At 38.9% G+C, this 26,277-nt stretch overlaps 1 protein-coding gene across 1 annotated transcript in view; it reads left to right on the top strand.

Moving 5' to 3' along the window:
• Nucleotides 1–26,277, top strand: part of FRK (fyn related Src family tyrosine kinase) — a 102,541-nt gene that overhangs the window by 59,282 nt on the left and 16,982 nt on the right. The window contains exons 3-4 of the mRNA XM_045866051.2: nt 23,735–23,898; nt 25,543–25,711. Of these exons, the coding sequence (XP_045722007.1) occupies nt 23,735–23,898; nt 25,543–25,711 (333 nt within the window). The remainder of the gene's footprint in view (nt 1–23,734; nt 23,899–25,542; nt 25,712–26,277) is intronic.

The following is a 26,277-nucleotide window of genomic DNA, read 5'->3' as shown; positions in this document are numbered from 1 at the left end:
TCTCATAATGGCAAGACATTAATTAGCTGTGAATTACAGCAGCACTTTTGGATACTACGTATTCTATGTGGTAGCCAGAGAATCTGTCTTCTTTGATGCCTGACAGGTAGTTTCAGTAGCCCTACTGTTATTTGTCACTGGTAGTGAATTGTTTTTCTGATAAAAAATATAAAATTTCGATTGCATGTCAACTTGTTTGGCTATTTTTTGACTTCAATCAAGTCCTTTAAAGACAGTCATTATTGTTATTACCATTAATACTAAGTTGATGTTTGAGTTCTATACACATTTATATTATTGTTTAAAATACACTTTAAAGAAAATACACTTTGAGGGCTAAAACTGAGCTGCAGGTAGGTTTTTCAGAAGAGATTCTGCATTGCACATTGTAATTTTACTTTAGGCAACTCTGCATACAAAAGCCTCCAGAGTAGTAGAGGGAATTCCAGATTAGTCCTCAGTGAAACCCTTTCAAGAGCAAGCGGTAACAGATTGAAGATAGTTGAAAAATGACGACATTGAGGACACGAGGCAAACAAGCTCCTCAGCAGTATTCAAGGAGATGCATTCAGGAGTTGACATCATTTATTTATACGTTTGCTTATTTCTTCAACAAACATTCGGGTGCTTACCATGGGCCAGGCCTTTGCTAGGTGAAGCGCAGTGAAGACAGCAGGGCACAGTCCCTGGACCCAGCCAGTCTTTGGGAAGATTATAAGCTTTCTAGTGAGAGGCGGTGGGGGCAGGGACCCAGTCTCTAAGGAGGAGGGCAAAGAGGTTTCACAGAGGAGGAAGCATTTGTGTTCTGGCCAATTTCTGTTGCCAGGTAGCAGTGTGGGAAGGCAAGTGCACAGGGTTGTATGTCTGTGGGGGGGGTGTGTGTATGTGTGTGTGTGTGTGCGCATGTGTAGTGGGGATGGAGTTGAGGAGAGGAGAGAAGGAATAGTAGAAAATGAGCCTGGAAAGGGAAGTTGGAGCTACACCGTTTAGGGCCTTGTATACCATGTGAGGAATTTGGACCTTGTTCTACAGGGGGAAGTTTTAGGCAGAAAGTGACCTGGTCTGACCTTCGAGAGCATGTGGAGAAGGGACGAGGTTTACAGGTAATTGTCTGCGGAGGAGTGACAGGCAAACACAGTGGCATCACTTGTCACTGTTTGAAATCGCAGGTGCAAGGTGGCAGAGTTCATCAGCATTCCGCACAGAGGGGCAACGGGACCCAAGCTCGGCTGGTCCCACTGAGGCTCCGCTCAGGCACAGGGCAGCCCCAGAAGCCACAAGGCCCTTCTGTTGCCCAGCTTTTCTTATGGGGCAAGTGTGGGAATTGCCCGAGGACTCGCAACAGCAGCTTTGTCTTGGTGCTGAGCAGTCTGGGCTTGGATATCAACTATTTGCCAGGTTGTTTGGAAGTCTCACCACGTATGGGCTTTGGGCATGGTGGAAACTGCAGCTCCTTTTTCATCCAAGGAAACCATGGGATCTCTTGGAAGTGGAGTTTAGGTGCAGCCCCTCCTCCTGATAGAGGGTGACAGTGAAACAGGCCCAGTGGGTCCTTGCCACACAATCAAGAATGAACTCCTAGGGTTCTTCACTAGAGAGTCCTGCTTATCTCCACAGATGACAGCCTGAACCAGGGCAGACGTATGGCAAGAGAGAGTAGGAAAGGGAGGTGAGAAATAATTAGAAGATGGAACTGACAGGAGTTGGTGGCTGATCAGAAATGGGGTACCATCGGGACGCAGAATCTAGGATGACTCTCGAATCTCTGACTTGAGTGAGGGGGGCATAGTGTCAAGATGAGAAATATAGGAGGAGAGGGCTTAAGTGGGAGAGGAGAAAAGACCAAGGCAAGAACGCTTAGAGATGTTTGAGGCAATGCACATATGGTGAACATACAAGTAGCCATTATCTCTCTCTCTCTCTCTCTTTTTTTTTGACTTGTTTCTGCTGAATTTGAGCAGAGTACTTACTATGATAAATTTCCATTACAGTGAACATGTCCGTCCCATGGAATATGCACTTATGATAGTTTGTGATTGCTGTGAAGTCCCTTCTTAAGAATATAAGATGGGCCTCTGTAGCGACATATTTTAATTTTAAAGTAAATAGAGATAATTGGAACCAAATCACTGTTTTTGCCCTTCCAAGTAATAGATTGCCCTTGATTAAAGTATGCACAAAGGGTAGAAGTGTCTTATAGGAAAGATATCACTTTCTTTTTTTTTTTTTTTAAGATTTTATTTATTTGAGAGAGAATGAGAGAGAGCACATGAGAGGGGGGAGGGTCAGAGGGAGAAGCAGACTCCCTGCCGAGCAGGGAGCCCGATGTGGGACTCGATCCAGGGACTCCAGGATCATGACCTGAGCTGAAGGCAGTCGCTTAACCAACTGAGCCACCCAGGCACCCGATATCACTTTCATTAAAGGCCCTTGGCTGGGGCGACTATGTGTTTGCTCATTGAGGGTAGCTTTGACGCTTGAAAGTGGCCGGAGTTATCTGAAGCAACTTTCTGAATAATATGGATGATTAACCTGAGTGATGCCATGGATATAAAGTGATACAGCTTTGTAAATATTTCTGCATGTCTTATAAATTAATTCTGAGGGTAACTCAAAGGCTAATGAGAACAGCAGCTTCGTCAGGGAAGATGCTCATCCTTTCGTGTTGACCTTGTGTCTGTCCTTCACATCGAACTTTCATATTCCAAGATTTCATTTACATTTATGAGCACCTCTTTCACTGTAGGTAAAAATGTGCTTCTCAAACTAGATTAGAAACTCCTTGGGCAGAAGACACACACGTGTTTTGCTTCTGTTACTTTCTTCCTCTCTATCTCCACAGTTACCATATCATTTGTAAAGCCAGCAGATGCTCAAACACTGACCTCTTTACCCTACAGTCCACCAGGAGCAGAGATAAGTAAGGCCATTGTCACTTTCTTACACCTCTGAAGTCTGGACCATGCAAGATCACAAATAATCCTATTTGCGGGGCTTCAGGCTTATTTTAGACAGACTATTTCTCACCTTGACAGGTCAGTTGTTTCCAGGTAATGAGACTTTTGTAGACAAGATCAAATTGGACAAGGACATCACTTGTAGTATATGGCCTCTGTCTGTCTGCCTGGCACAGGGTTTAGACCCAAACTCCCTTCCACTGACCACTGAGATACCATTATTACGCCCAGACATCTTGAGATCTGCTGATTCATGCTCATCTGTTGCTGGCCCAACAGCAAGAGTCCGTGTGTTTCATACCAGTCCCCTGAGCCATCCATTCGTTCTTCGTTTAAAATTAACGTGGACATAGTGGCCACAAGAGTGTGTCAACAGTTCTATTACCGTTAACCATGAATGTAAATACAATTGTGTATCTCAAGTAGGAGCCGGTATTAAATGATTGGAAAAAATTGCTCCTTGAATTTATTATGCCATGAGATTTCTATGGATTCTGGGACCATTTTGATATTGGTTAAAGATGTTTTGCTTTTCAAAAAGTGCACGTGCTGCAGAAAGAAATTTTTATGTTAATAACTCCAGTATCTCATATAAAATGTATTAAATTTTAAATATGTTGGTGCCATCTTAGAAAATGCCTTTTAATTAAAGTCATAATTTAGTTGTATTCAGCTTAATTGCAAATATCATTGCCTATAATAACAAGTGGCTTTTTTTGTGAGTTAGGGCATTTCTTAACATTTCTTTTTCTTAACATTACTACTGATAAATTATATTTCAAATGTTTTAAATACTCTATAAAGTTAAATAAACATTTTATTATGTAGTACATATGTATACATACACAGATGCACAGGCAAAGAACCTTTTCTCTAGGGCACTGGCTCATGGAAAAATCTTCTCTCTTATTGAAAATCTATGACTAACATTTCTAGAAGCCACAGTATTCTTTAGGGGCTTGCTTCTATTTTTTTTCTTCTTCTTTCATTTGTCTCTGAACACCACATACTAGTTCATCTTAATTTTCGCTTCTGGTTTTGCTTACCTTGTTTTATTTATTAAAAAAAAAAAGGCTTTCTGTATGAATATTTTGAGCTATTTGGAGGACAACACAAAAAAGAAATGATGCAAATTATTATTGCTTTTTGAATGTAATGTTACAATAATAAATTCCAGATATTAAATAAATAAGTGGGAAGTTGATAAGTCATGTGGAGGTCGGGGAAACTGCTACCTTTTTGTAATTCATGATGTATTCCATGCTGTTATTTTTTTCATTTTATTAGTTGCCAGATTAAACTGATTATTTACATTTTGTCCCATTTTGTACTTCTAGTTGGAAATAGTGGCTAGCTAAAATTATTTGAGCTAGCATCCTCTGGTTTTATATTCAAGAATATACATAAGAGGGGCACCTGGGTGGCTCAGTCCGTTAAGCAGCTGACTTCGGCTCAGTCATGACCTCTGGGTCCTGGAATGGAGCCCTGCTTTGTGCTCACTGCTCATCGGGGAACCTGCTTCTCCCTCTTACTCCCCTCCACCCCATACTCATGCTCGTTCTCTCTCTCAAATAAATAAATAAAATATTTTTTAAAAAAGAACATACATAAGAGATAAAGAATCAGAGCAGCTCTGTAAATGGAGTCTGTCCATTGATGATTTGTTAGACTCTGGGTAGATATTCTCCCCACTTCAGTGTGAATGTAGATGAACTGACATAGAAGTGGCTGGAACAGATTTTGACTTTCACATCTAATCATAAAGAAGAAGGCGGGATGGTTTGACCTGTGCTCAGTGTGTATTTCTGAGGCAGGATATGCTGCTACCAGGAAACCAGGCAGCCACTGCTGTCCTGAGTGGAATGACTTAGTGGTTTGGGTCTTCCCTTGGCATCCATTGGGTGCCCCCTCCTTCTCTGCATCCAAGTAAGACAGCCACTTCCCGCACAGTAAATGTTATACAGATGGAAGTTGACAGGCAATGATAGTGTGCTACAAACTAGGTGAATTTAACCTTATAGAAAGAGAGAAATGAGAACTCTTCTCTCTTGTAATTGTGTTTTTCATGCATTCTTCTGGTTGAACAAACAACTCAGCATTACTGTCTTGGTTTGATATGCTATCACAAAGTACCACAGACCAGTGTTCCTGGTTTGTAGCTAGCTGCCTTCTTGCTATATCCTCGCATGGCAGAGAGAAAGACATCGCATGTGAGCTCTGGTCTCTTCCTCTCCTTAGAAGGGCCCTATCCCTGCATGAGCTTCCACCTTCATGGCCTCATCCACACCTAAGCACCTCCCAAAGGCCTACTTCCTAATACCATCATACTGGGGATTGGGGCCTCAGCAGATGACTCTGAGGAGGAGACAAGCATCAGTCCATAGCAAGGACTGAATTCTGTTCCTTACTGTCAGCAGGTGTGCCAGGGGGTAGAAGATCCACCTTTCTTCCAGCAAGGCCATGGGGGCTGAACAGTTGCTGAACACTGGCAATATGCTCAGAAGCTGGTGCGTTAGCAGCCCTGCTGTGCATGCACTAAGGAAGGAAATGTACGCTCATTCAGCTGGATGGAGAGGAAGACCTGTGCATATGGTTTTTTTTTTTTGAAATGCCAAGTTTCTTTTCGTTGAGTATAATGGGGGGAAAATAGAAGTAATGAGATTCTGTATACTCAATAACAGACTTTCCCAACTTATGTTTCAGCACGTTAAGTCTTTGATAAACTGAAAATGACCCATAGAACAGGTTTAGGGGTTAAATGCATTTGAAGAACACCTCACTGCCTCTGCCCTGACTCGACAAAGCACATGAAAGTCTTAGAAGTCCTATAGCAAAGAAACTTAACTTTTCAACCCAGAGTTTCCCAAACCACTTGATTAGAGAATCATTTCTTTTTCTGTAAGATATGGTTTGGGAAAAAAATCCTAGTATAAGAGATGATAAATGGTAAGCTGAAGATGTACAGAAAACTCATCCTTTGGAGACATATTCACTAAAAGGAACAGAAGAAAATTTTTGAAAGCATTTGATTTGCAGTTATAAAATTCAAGAAAATACAAATTCCAAGAAATTAGGCATAAAAAGCAGCACAAAAGGCAAAAGATGGAGATAGCAAACAGCAAAGTTGTCACCTTAGGGATGTAAAGAGAGACTTGAGATGCTCTCAGACACAGAAGAAAAACGTGAAAATTTGTGAGGGCAGATAATGTGCAAACAGGAGACTTTTCTTGACATTTATAAGAATAATTAATTGGAAGCAACAGTTAAATATGTAGTAGAAGAAAACTTTCTTGAGTTAAAAAAGAAAATCTGTGCTTGTCGATTAAAAGGGCTCACATTGTTGCATGTAAAAAGATCCGTACCTAGTGTGTCTTTTCAGAATAATTTAGTATTGGGGTAAACGAAGAATTCTGTGAGCATCCAGGAAAAAAATAATTTCAAAAGAATGAAAATTGAGTTGGTTTTAGAATTCTTTTCCACACCCTTCTTTTCCCACACCAAAACTCAATATAAACATTTAAAAAAAAAGAAAAATTCACCACTGATGAAAGACTAAATAAATAAATAAATAAAACCCCACAATATCAAGTCTTTTTCCCCCGAATCTTACTGATAAAGTTAAAAAGGTAACTGTATACCTTCACTCCAATTCACCAGTTTTAATACTTTGTGACATTCATCTTCTCTTCATCATTCATATATTGATATATGTCTCTTTATATAGACATTTATATAGAAGTTGCAGATATCATGTTACTTCACCTTTAAAAACTTTAGTATTAGTATGTATGTCCTAGGAATAAGGATATACTTTTATATTACCATAATACCATTATTAAACTCAAGAAATTTCACACTGATGGAACAATATTATCTATTATAGAGTATATACTCAAATCTCTCCTAATGTCCCTGCTAGCTCTTTATTTATTTGTGTTTTGATGCAGTAAAGGATTATGCGTTGCATTTGGATATTGTATCTCATTAATCTCTGTTATCTAGAAGAGTCAAAGCCTTTGATAACTCTCCTTTGCATACCCCATAAATTTTTATCTACCTTGACATTTCAGCCCTTTATAGTACTGCTCAAGGCCGTCTCCCAGCCTAATCTTTCCTATTCTCTGTAGTCAAACTGTGCTTCCTACAAGGTGAACACCAGCTATTACATGACCATCCCTTGAACTTCCCCTCTTCCTAACCGTGTTTTGTTTTTTTTTTACTTTCTGAAATGAGCAAAGTACTCAGGACTTAGCACAGTGTCTTGCATGTAGAAAATTTTTTTTGATAGATGTTTGTTTACTAAAGGTTGAATCATTTGAAGAGTTTGCTACTAATTTTTTTCTTGCCTCGCTTTTTTCTTCTTTTTTTTTAAAGATTGATTTATTTATTTGAGAGAGAGAGTGAAAGAGAGAGAGCCAGGGGCGGGGAGGCACAGAGGGACTGAGAGACAAGCAGACTCCCTGTTAAGAGGCTTGATTCCAGGCCCCTGAGATCATGACCTGAGCCAAAATCAAGAGTTGGACATTCAACCGACTGAGCCATTCAGGTGCCCTTCACTTTTCTTTATATAGAAAAGCAATTTTAAAAAATATTGGGAGGAATATTTATTTTGAACTATTTTTAATCATTTATTCGTTGATTTATTCATTCACCCATTCATCATGAACCTTTCTTTTGTGTGTGTTATGTGGCATAATTGTATAAACAACTAGCTCACACTATAACAAGCATTTGATTATTATGCATATAAAGCACTTATATGCAAAGTGCATTTAGCACCCAGAGAAGAGAACAATTATTTCCTGGATTTTGAAGGGAGGCAATCAGGGTACCTGGGTGGTTCAGTCGTAAAGCGCCTGCCTTCGGCTCAGGTCATGATCCCAGGGTCATGGGATCGAGCCCCGCATCTGGCTCCCTGCTCCGTGGGAAGCCTGCTTCTCCCTCTCCCACTCCTCCTGCTTGTGTTCCCTCTCTTGCTGTCTCTCTCTGTCAAATAAATAAATAAAATCTTTAAAAAAAAAAGAAGGGAGGGCATTACAGGGAATGAGACAGCAGTCAACACTACCTAATAGTGAGTAGAAGTAAGTGGAAAATAGTGTGCACAAAATTAATTTTTTTGTTCAGATAATGGCCATTGTTAAGAACCTTTCTTACTTTGAAAAAAATCAGATGATGCTCCTTAGATGAAAATGGGAATTATTTTGAGCACTTTGACAAAGTAGAGATCTGTAAATCTGTAAATCATTCATCCATTACTACCTGTATGCTTGAATAACTATCAAGGTAGTATTATAAATGTGATCATGATCAAGTCAATATGAGTTTTATTTTTGAATAGCAAGCCAGTGCCCGAACTGAGATTTGAACCCAGGGCTCTCTAGATCTTGGACCCAGATAACATATAAACTTAATGATCTCAAACTGGGACAAAGGGGAAAGATCAAAAGAAAAGTTGAGCAGTGGAAGACAGCAGGAGGCAAAGAGAAGAACATTTGAGAAGGCGTGATGTTGTTTTGGATCGAACAGGAAATTAATCTTGGCTCTGGAAATGAGTCAGTGACCCACAGGCCTTTTAACTCTTCCTCTTTTCCACTGAGCATTCTTGTCTTGAGCATTCTCGTCCAGTTTATACTTCAGGGAATAACTAAATGTTTGCATTTCAAGGCTGCCTGATTCTTAAATTAAGCATCTAAACGATTTCTTTTAGTTACTCTTAAGTGGCAAAAAAAATATTTGAAAAAATCCTGTAGAAAGAATCCTGAAGAAACCTAACCAGCATATTTCATATAGTGTTTATACAAACAGAGACCCTGTCTACAATGCTGAATGCTTTATGTCTATCTTTCTTTTAAAACCAAAACACTATGCTGGCTTCTACTTTCTGCTTACACTCTTTACAACTATGGGTCGTTGGAGGGCTTTCAATCAGACCCTTGCTTTGGGGCTTTGCTCCCTCTTGTGGCACGTCAGGAGATAACATGCCATTACAGAAAATACAGGAGATTTTTGTTTTGTTTTTGTTTTTAGGTTTCATGACCCATTAATTTATGGGAAGGGAAGGAATATCTGATTTTAGTTGAAAACAAGTTTGCAATTTTAAAATATCTTCAGCAGCCTGTGCTATAAATGGAAACACATCCTACTGCAGTAATTTTACTTTATTCATGTCAAAAAATTGACCAAAGTTTAAATTTTCTTAATGATGAAGATATCTAGTTACTATGTGGTGATAGTTACACAAAATGTGTTCATGATGTAGTAAGTGAGTGAAATAAATACAGTCCAGTTTAATAAATTAATAGCTCTAATTTTAAACTATGTATTTAAAATGATATATGCATATTAGCTACTTTATAACTATCAGCATCGAATCAATCACGAAGTCATTTCTAATGCATTTTAGAAACGTGCTTTGCATTATGTTATTAGAAACTTTGGCACAGGAGCTACAATCTGAAAAAGTATTCTGTTGTCTTAAAAGCCTATGCGTGGCAGGTACTAAATTTATTTTTCTATTTGTGTTAGCAGGACAGGAACTTTCTTTAAATCCCTTCTCTCTGCAGAACTAGCTCCTTATCACCTTCAGATGCTTTAAAAAATGTTTTGCTAGAAGTAAAATATGGAGGAGGCAAAAGCATTAAAGGAGAAAAATGAAAATTATATTCCTATTTTTATATAATTTTAGTAAGCATCATTTTCGATTTATCTCTTATGTGTATAATCCTGAACAAAATGATAATCCAGGCCTTCAGGAACTTGTGATTCATCCATCCATCCATTCATTCATTCATTCAGTCAGTCAATACTTGTTTAATGCCCATTATGTGCAGTTAGTATTCAGAGGGCTGAGCTACAATGGCAAACAGTCTCTGCCCTCATGAAGTGTACACTCTAGTCGGCAGTGGGAGAGAAGTGCCAACTAAATATAAAAGACACGCTTATATAGGAAAGATATCTGTAGATGTGCTGTGTTACTCTGGTTTCTACAAGAGTAAGCAAATAGTTGAAATCAAGGAAAACACTTTGTTTTACTATACAGAATAATGATGGATTGGAGTAGAAATGAGAATTGCTTCTTACAATGGCAGTTTGAAAGAAATCTGGAAGCAGAATTTTATGCTAAGAAAATCTAGGCTGGGAAGATGAGGTCATCAGAGCTTTAGTTGGATTCTCCCATTAAAAGTATTACAGTTTATGATTATGAGCTCTGTAGCCTCGTTGTTTGGGTTTGGATTCTTCCTCTTATACAGTGTGGCTTTGGGCAAATCACTCAGCCTCCCTGTGCCTCAGTTCCCTCTTCAGCAAAATGATGATTAAAAATAGTATCTACCAGAGCACCTGGGTGGCTCAGTTAAGCGTCTGCCTTCGGCTCAGGTCATGATCTGGGAGTCCTGGGATCCAGCCTCGCATCGGACTCCTTGCTCAGTGGGGAGTGGGGAATCTGCTTCCCGCTGCCCCCACCCTCCACCATGGCTCATACTCTCTCTCTCAAATAAATAAAATCTTAAAAAATATATGGTATCTATGTCTTGGTGCTGTTCTTTGGATTAGATGAGTTAATATAGTACAGGAAAAGTACTTAGGACATTGCCTGGCACAATGCAAGCAATATATTTGCCATTGTCATTAGCATTCAAACCGGAGCAATAATGAGCCCTCAGACTATTTGGTCCATCATGGCCGCTTGCTGTCTAGGCATAACAAAGGGACCGTGAAACTATGTTAATTGCTGTGTGGGATGAACCTAAGAAGATACTGGTTTTATTCTTTTCTCTTTGAAATTTGTGGTGTAGTTTCAGCATTTTGTTTTGCTGGTTTTGGTAATTTAGGTTGTAAAAAACAAGGATTAGGTATAATAATGAAGCTGCTTTCAAGGGTGGGAGGGATGCCCAGCGAATAGGGTAGAATCTCAAGTATCAAGCATGTTTACCATCAAATATAAATATGTATAACCTGCCACGTTTCCCTGGGTGGGCCTCTGTCACAATGCCGTACTCCCAGGATTTTCACATTTCATCTAACTGTTTAAGTTTGTGTCTTAGTTTTCTCCTTCAGTAGAAATCATAATTTTTCTCCACCACATTCAAATGTTGCAATGACTATATTTGTTACTGTAAAGCTCCTTGCTAGAACAGTAGAATTAGAGAATTTGAACTGAAAAGGACTTTAGGATCATCTAGTCCAAACACTCATTTTATAATTGAAGGAATTGGAGGTCAGATAGAAGTTACTTGGCCAAGGTAACACAAGTAGGTATGAGCAAGGTGTAGTTACCTTCAAAATTGGATCTTTTGACCTCTTTTAAATATTACTCAGAAATCATGCTGCTTTCTTTAAAGCTAGTTTTTGCCCCTGAAATTTGGTGGTTTACTCATTTGCATGAGTAAATTTGATTGTGCTTGGCGAGGCTCTGTCCATGGTACCAGGCCTAGGTTCAGTGCCATGTAGCTTTCATTCTGGGACTCAGGCTGGGGGAGCCCAGCGGCTGTCTGGGATAGGGCACTCTCAGGGTGGAGAGCAGAAGATGGGGACAGAGCAAAGAAGAGGAGGGCAAACTATTCCGACTATTTAAAGCTTCTGCTAGGATGTGGCATAGGTGTGTTTGCCCCCACACCAAAGGAATCACATAGCTACGTGCTAAGTCAGTGAGTTGGGGAAGGATGTTACATCTATTGGAAGCCATGGCAAAGGCCAAGAAAGAATGATTCACTGACATGCCTTATATAAATAAATGCAATTGAAGGGCTCAGAATCCAGTAGAAGAGGTGCACTGTAAATATTGAAGGGGTTCAGGACTGGTCCTCCCCTCCCCCCCGCCCTGAGTGTGCCACTTTGGCATGTGGATTATTTTGAGCTGAAGGCACCTGAGACTCTGCAAGCTCAAGAGAAACTTTTGTCCCTCCCTTAAGCACACAGAAGAATCTAAATTAGGGCCTTTCCAGAATATGGGTTATTAACAAAGATACATTTTATCTGTGTGACCCATCTGTATGGCAGGGCAATCATCTAATTACTAAACATCTGCTCTTCTTATAACCCTGTGAAGTACATTTCTTTCCTCTGAAATCCCAGACCCCTACCCCCTTCTCTTTAGTTCAGAATGACATAATACCTCATTTAGCTTCGCTGTCTTTGGAATTTCCATGTGTGTGTGAATTCCCCATATGTAGGCTTATATTAAATTTGTTTTTCTCCTGTTAATCTGTCTCATGTCAATTTGGTTCTTAGTCCTAGAAGGACCTTTGAGGGGATAGGAATTCTTGCTCCCCAACAATATATGGGGGCAACACTGTGGAATGAATTCAATAGCAGAAGTCAATGTACAGTGAGATCCGAAGGACCAAGTGAGCCACTTCGCTTGCTTAGACCAGGAGGCTTAACAGAGGAGGAGATGCCTGGGCTGGGCCCTGAAAAAAGAATCTGTCTCGAATACATAAATAGAATGGCATTCTAGTTGGAGTTTACAGTTTGTACAAATGCACAGAAACGGGAAACTGCATAGTGCATTTAGGAAACTAAGATAAGTGTTTAAACCTTGAAGATAGGGTGCAGCAGAGAACTGTCTTGAGGTGTCTGAACTTAGGCAATGGGAAACACTGGAAGAGCTTTCAAGAGGAGAATGACGAGTTCAGATTTAGGTTTTAGAAGACTATTTGGGTGAGTGTGGCAGAAGGACAGTGATGCTGGGGACAGGGAAAGCAGTATCTGAGCTTACTGCAATAGTCCAAGAGAGAGAAATTGAGGGGCACTTCCCAAGGTGGTGGTGGTGGGGAGTATAGACTGGCAGGCGTAATGCTCAGTCAGAGATGAGAATTCTGGAGGAGAGAGGAAACCAGGGTGACCCCAAAACCTCTAGTTTAACTGGGTTTCAGGATGGCAGTGCCATTCACTGAGATATAGAGTATTCCAGCGGGGAGGAAACTTGGGGAGTAAGATCATGTGAATTAAAATTTTGATTCGGTACATTTGAGGTGCCTGAGGGATCTAGAAGGCAAGAGAGAGGGCATCATTGCACAGGGAGTCACCAATATTCATTATAGTCATCGGAAGCTGAATGTCTGCAGTAACACCCAAAACGGGTTGTGACAGATTATGTGATGTCCCGGGTCTGAACCAATGTTGAAGGAGCAGATGGAGGTGGAGAAGCCTGAAGCACAGTGAGAATGAGAAATTAGAATCATGGTATTAGATGGGGTACAATGTTTCAAGGAGGGATGTTCAACCTATGTTTCCCTTTAAAAGATGTCAGTTGCAGAAATAAGGCTTATCTGCAGCAGCATCATCACCTCATGATTCAAGAGTAGCAATACATTTACTCGCTTCCAGAGCTGTGAGCACTGCCTTTTGGGAACTGCCTGAAAATACTGTTTGGCAGTCGAGGGAGACAGTTGGTGTAAGGATCAGTTGGTGTAAGACTGTGGGATTCAGAGTTTCATCACCTGCTTTTGAATCATAGCGCTAATATTTATCTGCTTTGTATCCAGGGGCAAATTACTTAATCACTCTATACACTTTAGTTTCTCCTCTGTAATGTGATGAACATTCCCTCAGGGTTGTTAGCAGGATTAAATAAAATATTACATAAAAAAGCACTGAGCACACTGCTCACTTAAGGCAGATACTCAATAATAATCCAATTGCATTTTGTTATTATGCATAAAGAGTGCTGCCTTTTGCACAGAAAGATGGAGGTGTTGGCCCACCTTGCCCTGGAACATGTGCTTTAAACTTTTTCTGGGAGTAGTGATGGGTCGTGCTGAGTGTTCACAGTTGTTCACCTGCTTCACCCCTGAGCTCGTGAGTCATCAGGAAGATGGTTGGTCAGCCTTCCAAGTGCAGCCTGTGACTAGGGGATGGTTTGTCTTTATGTGAAGTGTTTACCTGAATGTGACCTGAACTATGTGAGCACGGAGCAATGACAAAGGAAATGTAACCAGACAGAGCCTTGTGTAACCGTCACCAAATACTTACCTGAAATAAACAGCGGGAATATATCTTATATCATGGGTCTTCATTCAATACAAAGCAATTTCCAAGAATGAGAGCTATTGCCTCTTGGAAATGTGAATGAATAGTGAGCAAATTGTCAACAGTTGCCACGCATATGTAAAAACAATGAAAAAAGTGTAAGGAGACACTATTCTGCTGTGAAAATAAATTAGCTAATACACGAGAAGTTCCTTTGTATTTTCGCAAGAAGATAAAAATTGATTTCAAGGTGTTTTGATTATCACTCATTACAGTCCACAGTGACTTTCATGTTCACTTTATTTAGTATGTCTGCTAGTTACTGAAAGTGGGCGGGGGGAAGAGGAGTTCAGGGCCCGAGTTCTCCAGCATGGGGAAATTTGCTGAGAGTTTTGACAAGGAGGGGACAGAAAGATGCCATTCAGAAAGCTTTGAGATCTAAAACATTCTCCTGAGAAAATAGTAAATTATTACTTGGTTAAAACAAACAAAACCAGGAATCAGGAAATAAGAGTTTGAAAGTTTTCTCTGTTCCTACTGTCATTCACTGACACGCCAGATGACTGGACTTGGCTTCCAGCCCTACAAACAACTAGCAGTTTATTTCAGAACTCGGGGCTTTGTTTTTCCCATCAGTAAAGGAGGGATTGGGACTAAATCAGCTTTAAAATTTCTTCTTGTTTGCATATCACATTCTCTTTGTTGATAAGACTAGTAGAATTTGCAAAGACTGTCTAGACTAATAATGTTTTTTCTGAGGAATCTTTTATAATGTGAAAAGGAGCTGCAAACCTCCCATGGACAGAAACCCCAGAGAACTAGCCTATTCCATTGTTGGGCAGGTCATTCCATTGGGAATTCCTTCTTATGTTTAGTAGATGCACCATTTCTTTGATTATCATTTTATATGTTCATGTGTTTGCTTACCTCTACGAAAGGTCTTACGTTGGCTTACAGTACTGAAACAGTGTAAAATACAGCTAAACATAAAAAAAGACGAAATCAATGAAAAAGAACAGAGAAATAGATTTTGCTGAGCCTCTAACGGGAGATAATTATCACAGTTTAGAAATCAGTTTAGCCGAGGATTCTCTGGCAGACAGGGCAAAAAGGGAAGCACGCTGTGCTTCTTACTGCCTTCGTAGGAGATGCGTTCTGATTTTAAACATTAAGGTCAAAGAAAATGAGTTCATGGGGGTCTTTATATAAAGAATATCAAGTATCAGAATGGACAGTCGTGCGCTGAATATGTGTACCTTGTCTTATGGAGTTAATCCTTATATGGCTTCTCTAAAAAAGCTGGAAACATTATGTATTTGTTCTTATTTTAAAGTCACTGTACCTTTATTACTGTTGGTTAGGAAAACAGAGGGAGTAAAATACTCAAAAATCTGCCAATCTTTTTATGTTGGCAAATGTAATCATCTTTGCCCTTATGAAGTTACGGTTTTCACAGGGAACCTCAACTGGGTTCCCTTAGCGGTAAAGGGCCCCGAGATATGGGAGCCGCCAGATGCATCCTCATGTTTGCAATTACACTATTCTCTTAGTTTTGTATCCCACTTATTTCCTTATCACATTATGTTTTTTCTTGTTACTACATAATTTTTATGATTATATTTTTAACTCTCAATTTTCAGATTTACTACAATTTAGCAGTCATTTAGCGCTATAAAAATGCTGCAGTGAACATCCTTATACATATTGCTTTTCCTATTTTGGATGATGAACTGCAGTTAGTTTCCCATATAAATGCCTTTATTTGAATTTCATGTTGGAAATGGACCCACATTAATGGACATGATAAGAGCCACCCCTTTGCAATGTGTCAGTGTATTTATATTAAGAATGCTGCTGCTGATAATTACTCATTACATTTTCTGTGTTTTCTTTTTCTCTTCTTTTCTTTTCTTTCTTTCTTTTTTTTTTTTTTTTCATGTTCTGTTTTCTTTATGAGGACCCATGTGAGAAATTTCTCGCACTTCAATTCCAGGAATAGTTGTGGTTTTTTTTGTATTTTTGTTTTTTGTTTTTTGTTTTTTTTTTTGGTTTGGGTGTTTTTTTTGCTTTTGTTTTTGAGTAATGTTAATGTTACTATGTTCAGTTAATGGTATTATGTTCTTCACGGAATCAGGTAACTGGATGTGTTTCCCTCAGGGCTATGAGCTGCCAGAAATGCAGAGAGCCAAATCTTTGGCGTGCATCTAGCAAACCTGGATTGGAATATAAAGAATACCTTACATAAAGCATACCAGCCTTGTTCCTAGAGTATCGTCCTTCCCTCTACCTTTTGTCCTCTTTCCTTTACCCACTTATTCTAAATTTTCTTTTATTTTGATAATTTATGCAAGCCTTTGAGTCTTTCTGGAACAAAGCAGGGATAGAGCTAAATAAATGCATGTCAATATTTGGATTATTTCCTTAGGGTAAGTTTTGAAAAGTGGAAGCACCGGCTCACATGTCACATTAAATCTTAGCTCAGTAAAGATTTTCTGTAGGAAACTGAAATAACATAATCCAAGCATGTAAATTCCTGGTGATTTATTGCAGATATAATACTGAGTGAGATGTTAGAGTCCCGAGAGGAATAAAGAGTCAAGTTGTTTCCTGGAGACTTTCTCTGCAATATTAGATGCTGTAAATGGCATTTCATGTGAAACTATGGGAGATACTCCCAGTTATCTAGCAAAATATTCAGTGTTACAATTATGTACTATTAATTAAAGAGATACTCATTTTGCTTTTTCTTTCTTTCTTTCTTTTTTTAGTTTCAGTGTGTGTGTGTGTGTGTGTGTTTTGAAGTAGGCTCTTCACCCAGTGTGGGCCTCGAACTCACAACCCTGAGATCAAGAGTCGCATCCTCTACTGACTGAGTCAGCCAGGTGCCCTGAGATATTCATCTTCTTAAGATAACATTTGTATAAACAGTAAAATTGACATTCTGTTCTGAAAATTTAAGAGCCAGCTTTGATAGGGAGTTGGCTTACTTTTAGAAAGAGTCAGACCGTACGGGTCTTGAGGAGAAGGCCAACATTTTTCTCAAAAATGTCATTAAGTATTTGGACAATATATGGTTCAGGCTCATGATTTCTGTGCTATATAATATGGGAGAGACAGTCGATTTTTATGTGTAAGGGTAACTGATTATGTCATCTTTGACTTATAAAGGTACCTAGTGACTGGATGTGTCCTCAAATAGTATTTTTAGTAAGTTTTTTTGAGTCAACTATTGAGAACATTCTCTTAATCAGTCTTCACTCAGCCTACCAGTTTAATAGAGTTACTGACCAATGTCCACAGCACTCTCAAATATGCCTGGCTGGAAGGCAAATGTCCTTGGGGACCCACTAGTTGAGATGTACGCAGAAAAATAATTCTATTTGTTCACTTTGGTTGTATTGTGTGCGTTTTTTCCCAGAGAAGGAGATAACAACTCTTCTGCATGATACTGCTTTAATATTTTAAGACAGATGTACTTTCTCCTTTCAAAACGATTCATACTGGGATCCTTCTGTACCTGCTATAGAACAAAATAGAGTGTAAAATGAGTGTGTGTCTTGAATTCTGTTTTAATGGGGATACAGTATAATAACTCAATTACATGTTATTTACTTGTTGGTTTAGACCAATCTTAGCCTGATTTCTGAGGCAATGGTGTTGGAGGAATCATCATGACTATCTTCATAGTAGTTTTGAAAAGTACTAATAATAAATGGGAGTTTACAAGTGCAGGAACTCTCTCACACAGAATTAATAGCAATTTCTTCATTTAATACATTTGGTGGCCACTATGTTATGTAGCCATTATTGTGCAAAGAGTGGAAAATTCTACTTTGGGAGTGGCTCTCTTTTGTTGTCAAAGCTATTTGATAATATTGATATTCTAATATAGTACTCACACATTGCACATTTAGATATATCTATCATCCTTTGTGAATAATGACACTCAAACTATCCCTGGGGGGGTATATAGATAAGATCATTATTCTCATTTTCTAGATAAGGAAACTGAAATGAAATTCCTTGCCTAAGGTCAAAGAACAAATCACTGGTGGAATAAGATTAGGGCAGTGAGTTCTTGATTTTCAATCCTTTGTTCAATCATCTAAGTCATAGTGTTTTACTCGGTATGGGAACAGATTATTATCAGTCAAGAGGAATAAGGCTGTGCCCAGATGATGCCAGAAGATCAGCTGAAAAATGAAAATCTGCTCAATCAACCATTTGTTTATCTATAAAATGCCAAGCTACTCATTTCACTGATATTTTTCACTGAGCTACTAGCTTGCCTTTGTGTCTTGCAGACACAGTCTCTAACTGGACGTTCCTGTTGTATTCTAAAGTTCATTTCTGGACGTTCTGTCTTTTAAAAATCTAATTGTGAAATATCGTGGAATTCGTAATGCTTTAATATGTACTGAATACTATGTTAGTGGTGTGGTAGAATGGGGACAGAACTCCTTGAAAGCTCACAGCACTACTTCTGCAGCAAACACTCTTCTACCAGCAGAGACGATATAAAGTAAGATCTCACCGTCAGGAGAAAGCTGGACTTCTGCATCTGCTATCAACCCCCGAGAAAAGCACTGGAGTCTGGCACATAGGACTGCAATCGTTAAGATTCCATCCCTAAGACACAGATTCCCCCAGAATTAGTTACTCTGGAAGTGAAGGTGGCCAGATAATCACAGGCCCTGTGCCGCAGCCCTCACAGAAGTCCATGGGGAGAAATAGTTGAATTCTCTCAACATTCACCAAACCTTTATCGTACTCCTCCTGCATGCTTACCTACATCTCCGCAATATATCCTAATTCTTGGACATATTCCGGTAGATTAATCTGTTGACAGGTGAAACATTTTCCCCTAGGTCAAGCAGCATAAATGAGAGTCAAGATGTAAACTCAGGATGCCTGGCCTTTTAGCTAAATCCATTCAATCATGATGCTCCCTGAGTTTGTTGATATTTTATAGTTAGCCTTATGGTTTTTGCTGATGAACTACTAGAATGCTTAATTAGTCTGAACTCATTCACAATAAGAACGGCACAAACATTATCATTCACTTATAGTCTATAGAATTTGGAATAGGTTTGGTCCAATAATAAAGATGGTAGCGAGCCAGAAAAGGAATAGAAAATTCATTTCTCCCTAGTTCTGAGACCCCGTCAATTCCATCTTTATTAAGAACAACAACTTGGAAATGTCTGGACTCACTACTAACAAATTAAAACCACTTTTAAAAAAACAATCATATATTTTGGATTTGATTACTCAAGAGTACAATATTAAAAGGGCCTTCATCCTGACTAAAATGTATTGGATTTCCCTGATGTAGCTTCTGTGGTCTAATTTGTACATCATATATATAGAGATAGATAGATAGATGTCTTTCAGTCTTATTTAGGTTGAAAACTTGAATGAAGCAAATATAAATATCCGTGCTGTCAGTTAGAGATGGAGTAGTTATTTCTGTGTTATGCTACAGAAATTAAAAAAAAAAAAAAGATCTAAATTTGAATGACGATCCTCTAATAGTATCTATATTCTGGGGCTAAGTGTGTTTTCTTCCCTTTAAAAATAAAATTCCAGGGAATTTGTCTTGAAATATTTATATAAATCTCTAATTTTGCAGCAGACATTTCAGAAGCTTGTATTTCACTTCAAAGTCAAGGGTTGGTGAATCATCTCCATTCATTTAGCAGATGTTTATGTTAGGTGTTACTCTGTGCCAAACTCTGATTAGATATTGGGTCAAAACAGCAGAGCCCCTGCCATCAGGGAGCCACCTCTATCGAGATAAGTAGTTTCATAGTTAAACGGGGTGATAGGAGGGAGCTGGGGAGAGGTGCATTCAATAGGGTGGGTGGAGAAGGGTGGTTCTGAGGATTTAAACTGAGATCCGAAGGAAGGGCTGGCTATAAGTAGATTCAGATTTGTAGGAAAAGCATCCAAGTAAGTGGTGCTCAAGGCTCTGAGGTGAGAATTACTTGTTTTTGAAAGGACTACAACACGTAATGGGAATTCAGGGAAAGAAAGCAACAGCCATCAGAAATGTTTGATTACTAAGGTGGAAACAATTGGAAATTTGGAGATTTCTTAAAGCCTGCTCTTTTATTTTAATGATGGGGAAACTGAAGCCAGGTGAGATTGATGTGTTTTTGGTCATACACAAGTTAAATTGTAACCTGGGACTCCCATTTCCAGATCTATTGCATTTTATATTAAACAAAATTACTTTTATTGTGCTTGAGAATGCTAAATGTATTGCAAAGTATTGGTTTTTACAGCTGAGAATTGAAACCTTTACAGAGTTGGCAAACATTTATTTAGGCTTTCTTTATAATCAATAACAGTTGCCAAAGCCTTATCAATCATTGAGATTTGCGTCCCTTATTAAGAAAATCACAGGGAGTACTTTAACCCTTCAGTCATTTATTGATTTTAGTCTCCAGCTTGGAAATCTTTAGATCTTTTGTGGTGCATCAGAAAGGAATTCCTGTTTATGTTTAATTTTCACACAGTCCACTTCAGTTTGAAACCAGATATTGTCCATCTTGTTTAAAAGCGGGAATTTTTTTTTATTGCTTCCAATCATTTCCAATTATAACCTTACTGGCTTGCTAGACATCTCAGCTATAATTTATGCACTTTTCTGTTTGATAAATGGGAAAGCTTGACTTTTCAGGCCAATCATTTATATAAATTGCAGGTATGCTTTCTATTTAGCTACCTTTCTACTTCTAATATTTGTATTGCTTTGTGGAGAAATGAATTGGGCTAATATTGTTGACAGCTCTCCTTGATTTTTCTGTTAGCCTTTTAATCCATATATAGGGATTGTTATGAGTTTAGCTCTATATCCTGATAAAACCTTCCATTTGGTGATGATTATTCAGGGCAACTAACATTGTCCCAAGAGTCACAGTCAGTGGGAATGGTAACTTGACAGATCAGAGAGTATAAGAATATGTTGCAGATACTTCAAAAATTGTAATTTAAGAAACTTATATGGCTTTTGGGGAATCTGAATATACTCCCACCCTCTGTATTATGAAAAACTAAAATATTTTTCTGTGTGCAGATGATGTGATTCTTTTTTTTTTTTTTTTTTTTTTTATTCATGAGAGACAGAGACAGAGAGAGAGAGAGGCAGAGGGAGAAGCAGGCTCCCAAGGAGCAGGAAGCCCGATGCGGGACTCGATCCCAGGATCCTGGGATCATGACCTGAGCCGAAGGCAGACGCTTAACCATCTGAGCCACCCAGGCGCCCCGATGATGTGATTCTTTTTTTCAGTTTTATTGAGGAAAAATTGAGAAAATTATAAGATATTTAAAGTTTACAATGTGATGATTTGATATACTTTGTGAAAGCATTACTCCCACTGAATTAATTAATACATTCATCACTTCACATATTTACCTTTTTTTGGTAAGAGAACAATTGAAGTTCTTTTTTTGCAAAGATTTTATTTATTTATTTGACAGGGAGAGAGAGAGCACAAGTGGGGGGAAAGGGGCAGGGGCAGAGGGAGAAGCAGACTCCCTGCTGAACAGGGAACCCAATGTGGGGCTCGATCCCAGGACTCTGGGATCATGACCTGAGCTGAAGGCAGACACTTAACCAACCGAGCCACCCAGGAGCCCCTAAAAACATTCTTTTAAATTGACGTGTGACCTACGTAACAAAAGTACACAATTTGTAAGAGTTTGGTTTGATGAGCATTCAGAAGGTGAATACACCCATGTGTAAACCAGCACCCAGTCAAGAAAGAGAATCTTACGAACGTGCCAGTCTGACTCCAAATGTCAGTAGTTTTGCTAGTTTTTAAATAATGGTTTTAAATAATAGTTTTCAATAATATTTGTGAGATTCATTCATGTTGATGTGTGTATTTATAGTTTGTTTATTTACATATCTGTACAGTATTCCCTGGGCAAACATACAATAATTTCTTAGTCTGTTCTACAGTTGATGGACATTTGGATTGTTTCCAGGTTTAGACTCTTACAAACAATGCTGCTAAAAGCATTCTTGTACCTGTGTTTGGGTGCATATATTGTGCATTCTGTTGGTTACATACGTTGGAGTGGAATTACTATCCTATAGGTATGATTATGTTCAACTTTAGTAGACCATGACAGTTTTCTAAAATGATTGTGAAAATTACACTTCCATCATCCGTGTATGAGAGTTCCAGTTACTCTTACTTCCTTGTCACCACTTGCTATTGTCTGTTTTTTTTTTTTTTATTTTAGCCGTTGTGATGTGCACTGATTATTCTGTGAGGAAAACATTGTCCCTCCCAGCAGCGTGCCCTCAGTAAACCTCCACGCTGGGATTGAGCTGTCTTCTACTCAGTCTTCTTTTCTTTCATGAGAGCATTGCTCCAGCTTGACCAATTATTGGAGCACAAGTGTCTATATTTAGCAGGGAATTCGGAATATCTGTATCTCTGGTAAATGCTGCTCAATACTTACCAATAACTTTGCTAAATGAAAGACGAGCTTATGAAATGTATCAGGCAGTATTCTGAATGCAAGTGCTTTAAGAAAGCCCCCAATCCAAACTAGTTTAAGTAAAAAAGGTGACTGATTGATGCTTCTAGCTGAGAAGCCAAGCTTGGGGGCACTCCAGGGGCTAAGCTTCACTTTCCATATCAAGGAAAGAGCTTCTCAGGCAAGCTCTCTCCCTGCCTGGGGGCAAGATTTTGCCAGGTGCTCCAGACTTCCAGCAGTTAAACAGAAACCAAAGCGAAACAACCACCATAACAACAGACTTCTTCCTGTGTTCTTAGAGCTCTCTAGCGCAAGTCCTGGATTTGAGGCTTTTTGGCTCTGTTCGTTCCTTGGCTCAGGGTTGGCACCCATATCTTTGGACCACATGCTCTTAGAGGAGCAATGATTCGCTGAGGAAAACTGGGGTGCTATTACCAGAAGAAGGGAGGATGGCTGGTGGTAAGCAAAAGCAACAAAACACCCACTCTAAGTCAGATGATTTGAAAAAGGGTGTACAGTCTGTTCATTCCTTTAGCTGTTACAAGACTTGTCCTTGGATCAAACAGTAGTGCTGCAAAGTTGTATACATGGATTGCATTATTTGAGGCCCTGTGGAATTGCTTTTATTGGACTGTGCTTGGACATTCTGTTATCGGCCTGCATTTAGAGACAGTATAATGAGCTGCCCTGCAGGATTCCTTATGTTATTGTTGGTAGTACTGAAGACACTGTTTTATTCTCCACTTTATAGGATTTCATGGGAGAAAATTCTCCATGGTCTCTGTACCAGGAAGAGTTGAACTGTTTCTAAACAAGTTTTATGATTTCATCTTAGGGTATTTCTGAAACGGATAATGTTTGCTTCTTTGCATTGCTGGTATGAGAGTCAATTTTTTTTTTTTTTTTTTAAGTGAGCTCTACTTCCCAGTGTGGGGCTTGAACTCACGAACCCGAGATCAAGAGTTGCATGCTCTACCGACCGAGCCAACCAGGCACCCCTAGAATGACAGAGTCAATTTTATGGCTTGTTTTAATCAAGTCAAATAGGCCTCAAAGCCTAGCTTTTTTAGTGGTGACCTCACTCCTTTATTTTTATTTTATATTTCCTTTAAATGTGATTTCCCAATTCTTTTTCCCTTTTCTTCTGCTATATAACTTTTGTAAACTTCCTGAAGTCTTTTCTGAAACCAAGTTGTGAAATAAATAGAACTTACGAAAATTTTATTCCATGCATTGAAACCATCACCGCAAAATAAGTAAATCTGCTTGGCTTTGGCAAGAAGTGTATTAATAGGACTTATTTTGGGTTCTAGTTTTAGATGAAAGGGTTGTGAAACACTACAGAATCAGAAGACTGGATGAAGGGGGCTTTTTCCTTACCCAGAGAAGAACCTTTTCAACACTGAATGAATTTGTGAGCTATTACACCAAGACGAGTGACGGCCTGTGTGTCCCGCTGGGAAAACCATGTTTAAAGGTGAAATGCTTTCAAGCTGTGTTCATTTTGAAGTTAACTTTTTTCCTTCAGATATTGGAGTATCTCTCATGTGATCTGTCTGTTAAGAAAAAAAAAAAGGTCATTTGATTACCTGAGGCAGGGATAGACAAACTATGGCCTATGAGCCATACTGTCCCACACTTATTTTTTAAATACCAAATTTTATTGGAACATGGGCATGCTCGTTCATTTACAAATTGTCTTTGATTTTTCTCCATACTAGCAGAGTTTAATAGTTGCAACAGAAACCTCATGGCCCACAAAGAATGAAATATTTAATATCTCATTCTTTTCGGAAAAAGTTTGCCAACCCCTGACCTAAGGCACTCACTCAAGACAGAAAATATTCATTCTTTGCCCTAGGAAACTGATCTGTTGTCCTGCCACTGGAGTACTTAATGATATGGCTGGAGGGAAAAAAAGGTGCCCAAATATAATTCTTATTTAGATCTGTATTCGAGAATATTAATATGAAATTACTAGACTCATTATCTGGTCTGCATAGAGATGTCATTTAACTAACTGCTCTAACAGTGTGACCAGGCCAAACAACATTTATAGAATTTATCTACATCGATCATTATTCAGTTGTTGCATGTTTTACCTAGACTTATTTAAAGTTATGGAGTGGTCTTGCACTGTCCTGGGGCAAAACCTCAGCTCCTCATCAGAGTTCAGGTCTCATGTCCTGTCAGTGGGACAGCCAGCCCTGTGGTTTATGTCTGGATGATCAGTGAAGGGTTACTGGTAACACCTGACCAAGATTTTATGGACAAGTAGAAGTTGCAGAACTTTGTCCAGTATGTAGGGAATTCAATGACTTAAATCTTGCCAAGTGAACCTGCAGTTTTGGTATAACTGTGTTCATCTTGGATGATATAGGCATGACCCCACAAGAATATGTAAGCTCATGTTAAGAATAGCTTACCTGATGCAAAGATGTGGCTTAAAAAATACTCAGGTTAACCAGTATTGTTGAATTCTGGTGGGGACAAGTGTGTACTCAACGTGCTGATGATTTGGCAGAGGAGCTAAGATAATTTCTGATGGTCGATAATGAACTAGACGATGAACTCCAGGAAGGCAGGGATCTTGTCTGTTCTGTTTACAGAACGGCACCTTGTTGGTGCTTGAAAAATACGTATTTACTAAACGAACAAGTACATGAATGAACAAATACATAAATGAATTTGAAACAAGATGAACATTTTAATTATGCAAAAATATATGATACATATGGTAAATGCTATAGACCAAAGAATTTGGGAAGTAATTGCGAATGAGGTGGAACTTCAAATGGGCCTTAAAATTGGGAGGATTTGGCTAGGCAAAAAGTCAGAGGAAAATCAAGCCAGACCCACGTAAGGGTAGCATTGGATGTGGGGTGGGACAGATGGACAGCAGGTTGCCTGATGTAGCAAGACTTGGGGGGAGATCAGCTCAAAGAGGCAATGTTACAGATTCTGCCATGATTGCTTTTCATTTTAAAGTAATTAGAATAAAATGTACAATGTTTTGGTTTTAAAAATGGTGTCTTCTTAAAAAGTGCCTAGACTATTATTTTCAACCCCCCAAATTCTTAAATCTTTTTCTCATAATTATTCTAATTATTCTGTGAAACAGATGCAAGTGCCAGTGCCTTTTGATTTGTCGTATAAAACCGTGGACCAGTGGGAGATAGACCGCCAGTCCATACAGCTTCTGAAGCGATTAGGATCTGGTCAGTTTGGTGAAGTGTGGGAAGGCCTATGGAACAATACCGCTTCAGTAGCAGTAAAAACATTAAAACCAGGTACGAGACTGAGAATGGCAAAGCTTAAATGTCAGATGTTGATTTTTAGAAGCTCAGCTTGCTACTGTCAATGTCCAAGGGGTCACAGGACAGCCAATGCAGGTACCATGCAAGTGTTGTGATCACTTTTTCTGGACCAGGTGACAAGAAGGTATAACATGCTTTAGATTGTAAAGGCAAGAGCAAGTTCCTGCGATCAGCTAATGCTTAAAATATCCCCAGTGCAAGATTTCAACAAGGCATCTCTTCTTCAGAGTTTGGATTATCCCTCTTCCCATTTTTTTCCTAGGCTTCATGAAAAATACTGACTTCACTGAAAATAACTTAACAAATCAATGGAATCTTGGAGATCTTCAGGGAGAAACCATTTTATTAAATACTAATTGTTTATAGTTAAAAGGTAAAAGGGTCCATCTAAATGCCCTCATATTTGGAAATGTAGGAACTAGTTTTTTCTTCCATCTTCCTTTTTCCTATCATGGAAATTAAAAGTACACTAAAATCATATTTATTCTGCCAGGCATTATCCCCTCCATTTTAAAAGCAGGATAAGAAAATTTAGAAAG

The sequence above is a fragment of the Mirounga angustirostris genome, unplaced genomic scaffold (assembly GCF_029215605.1).
Source record: "Mirounga angustirostris isolate CCGP_5_RB_7025 unplaced genomic scaffold, mMirAng1.0.hap1 SCAF_8, whole genome shotgun sequence".
NCBI lineage: Eukaryota > Metazoa > Chordata > Mammalia > Carnivora > Phocidae > Mirounga > Mirounga angustirostris.
This window is presented reverse-complemented; position numbering and strand designations above follow the sequence as displayed.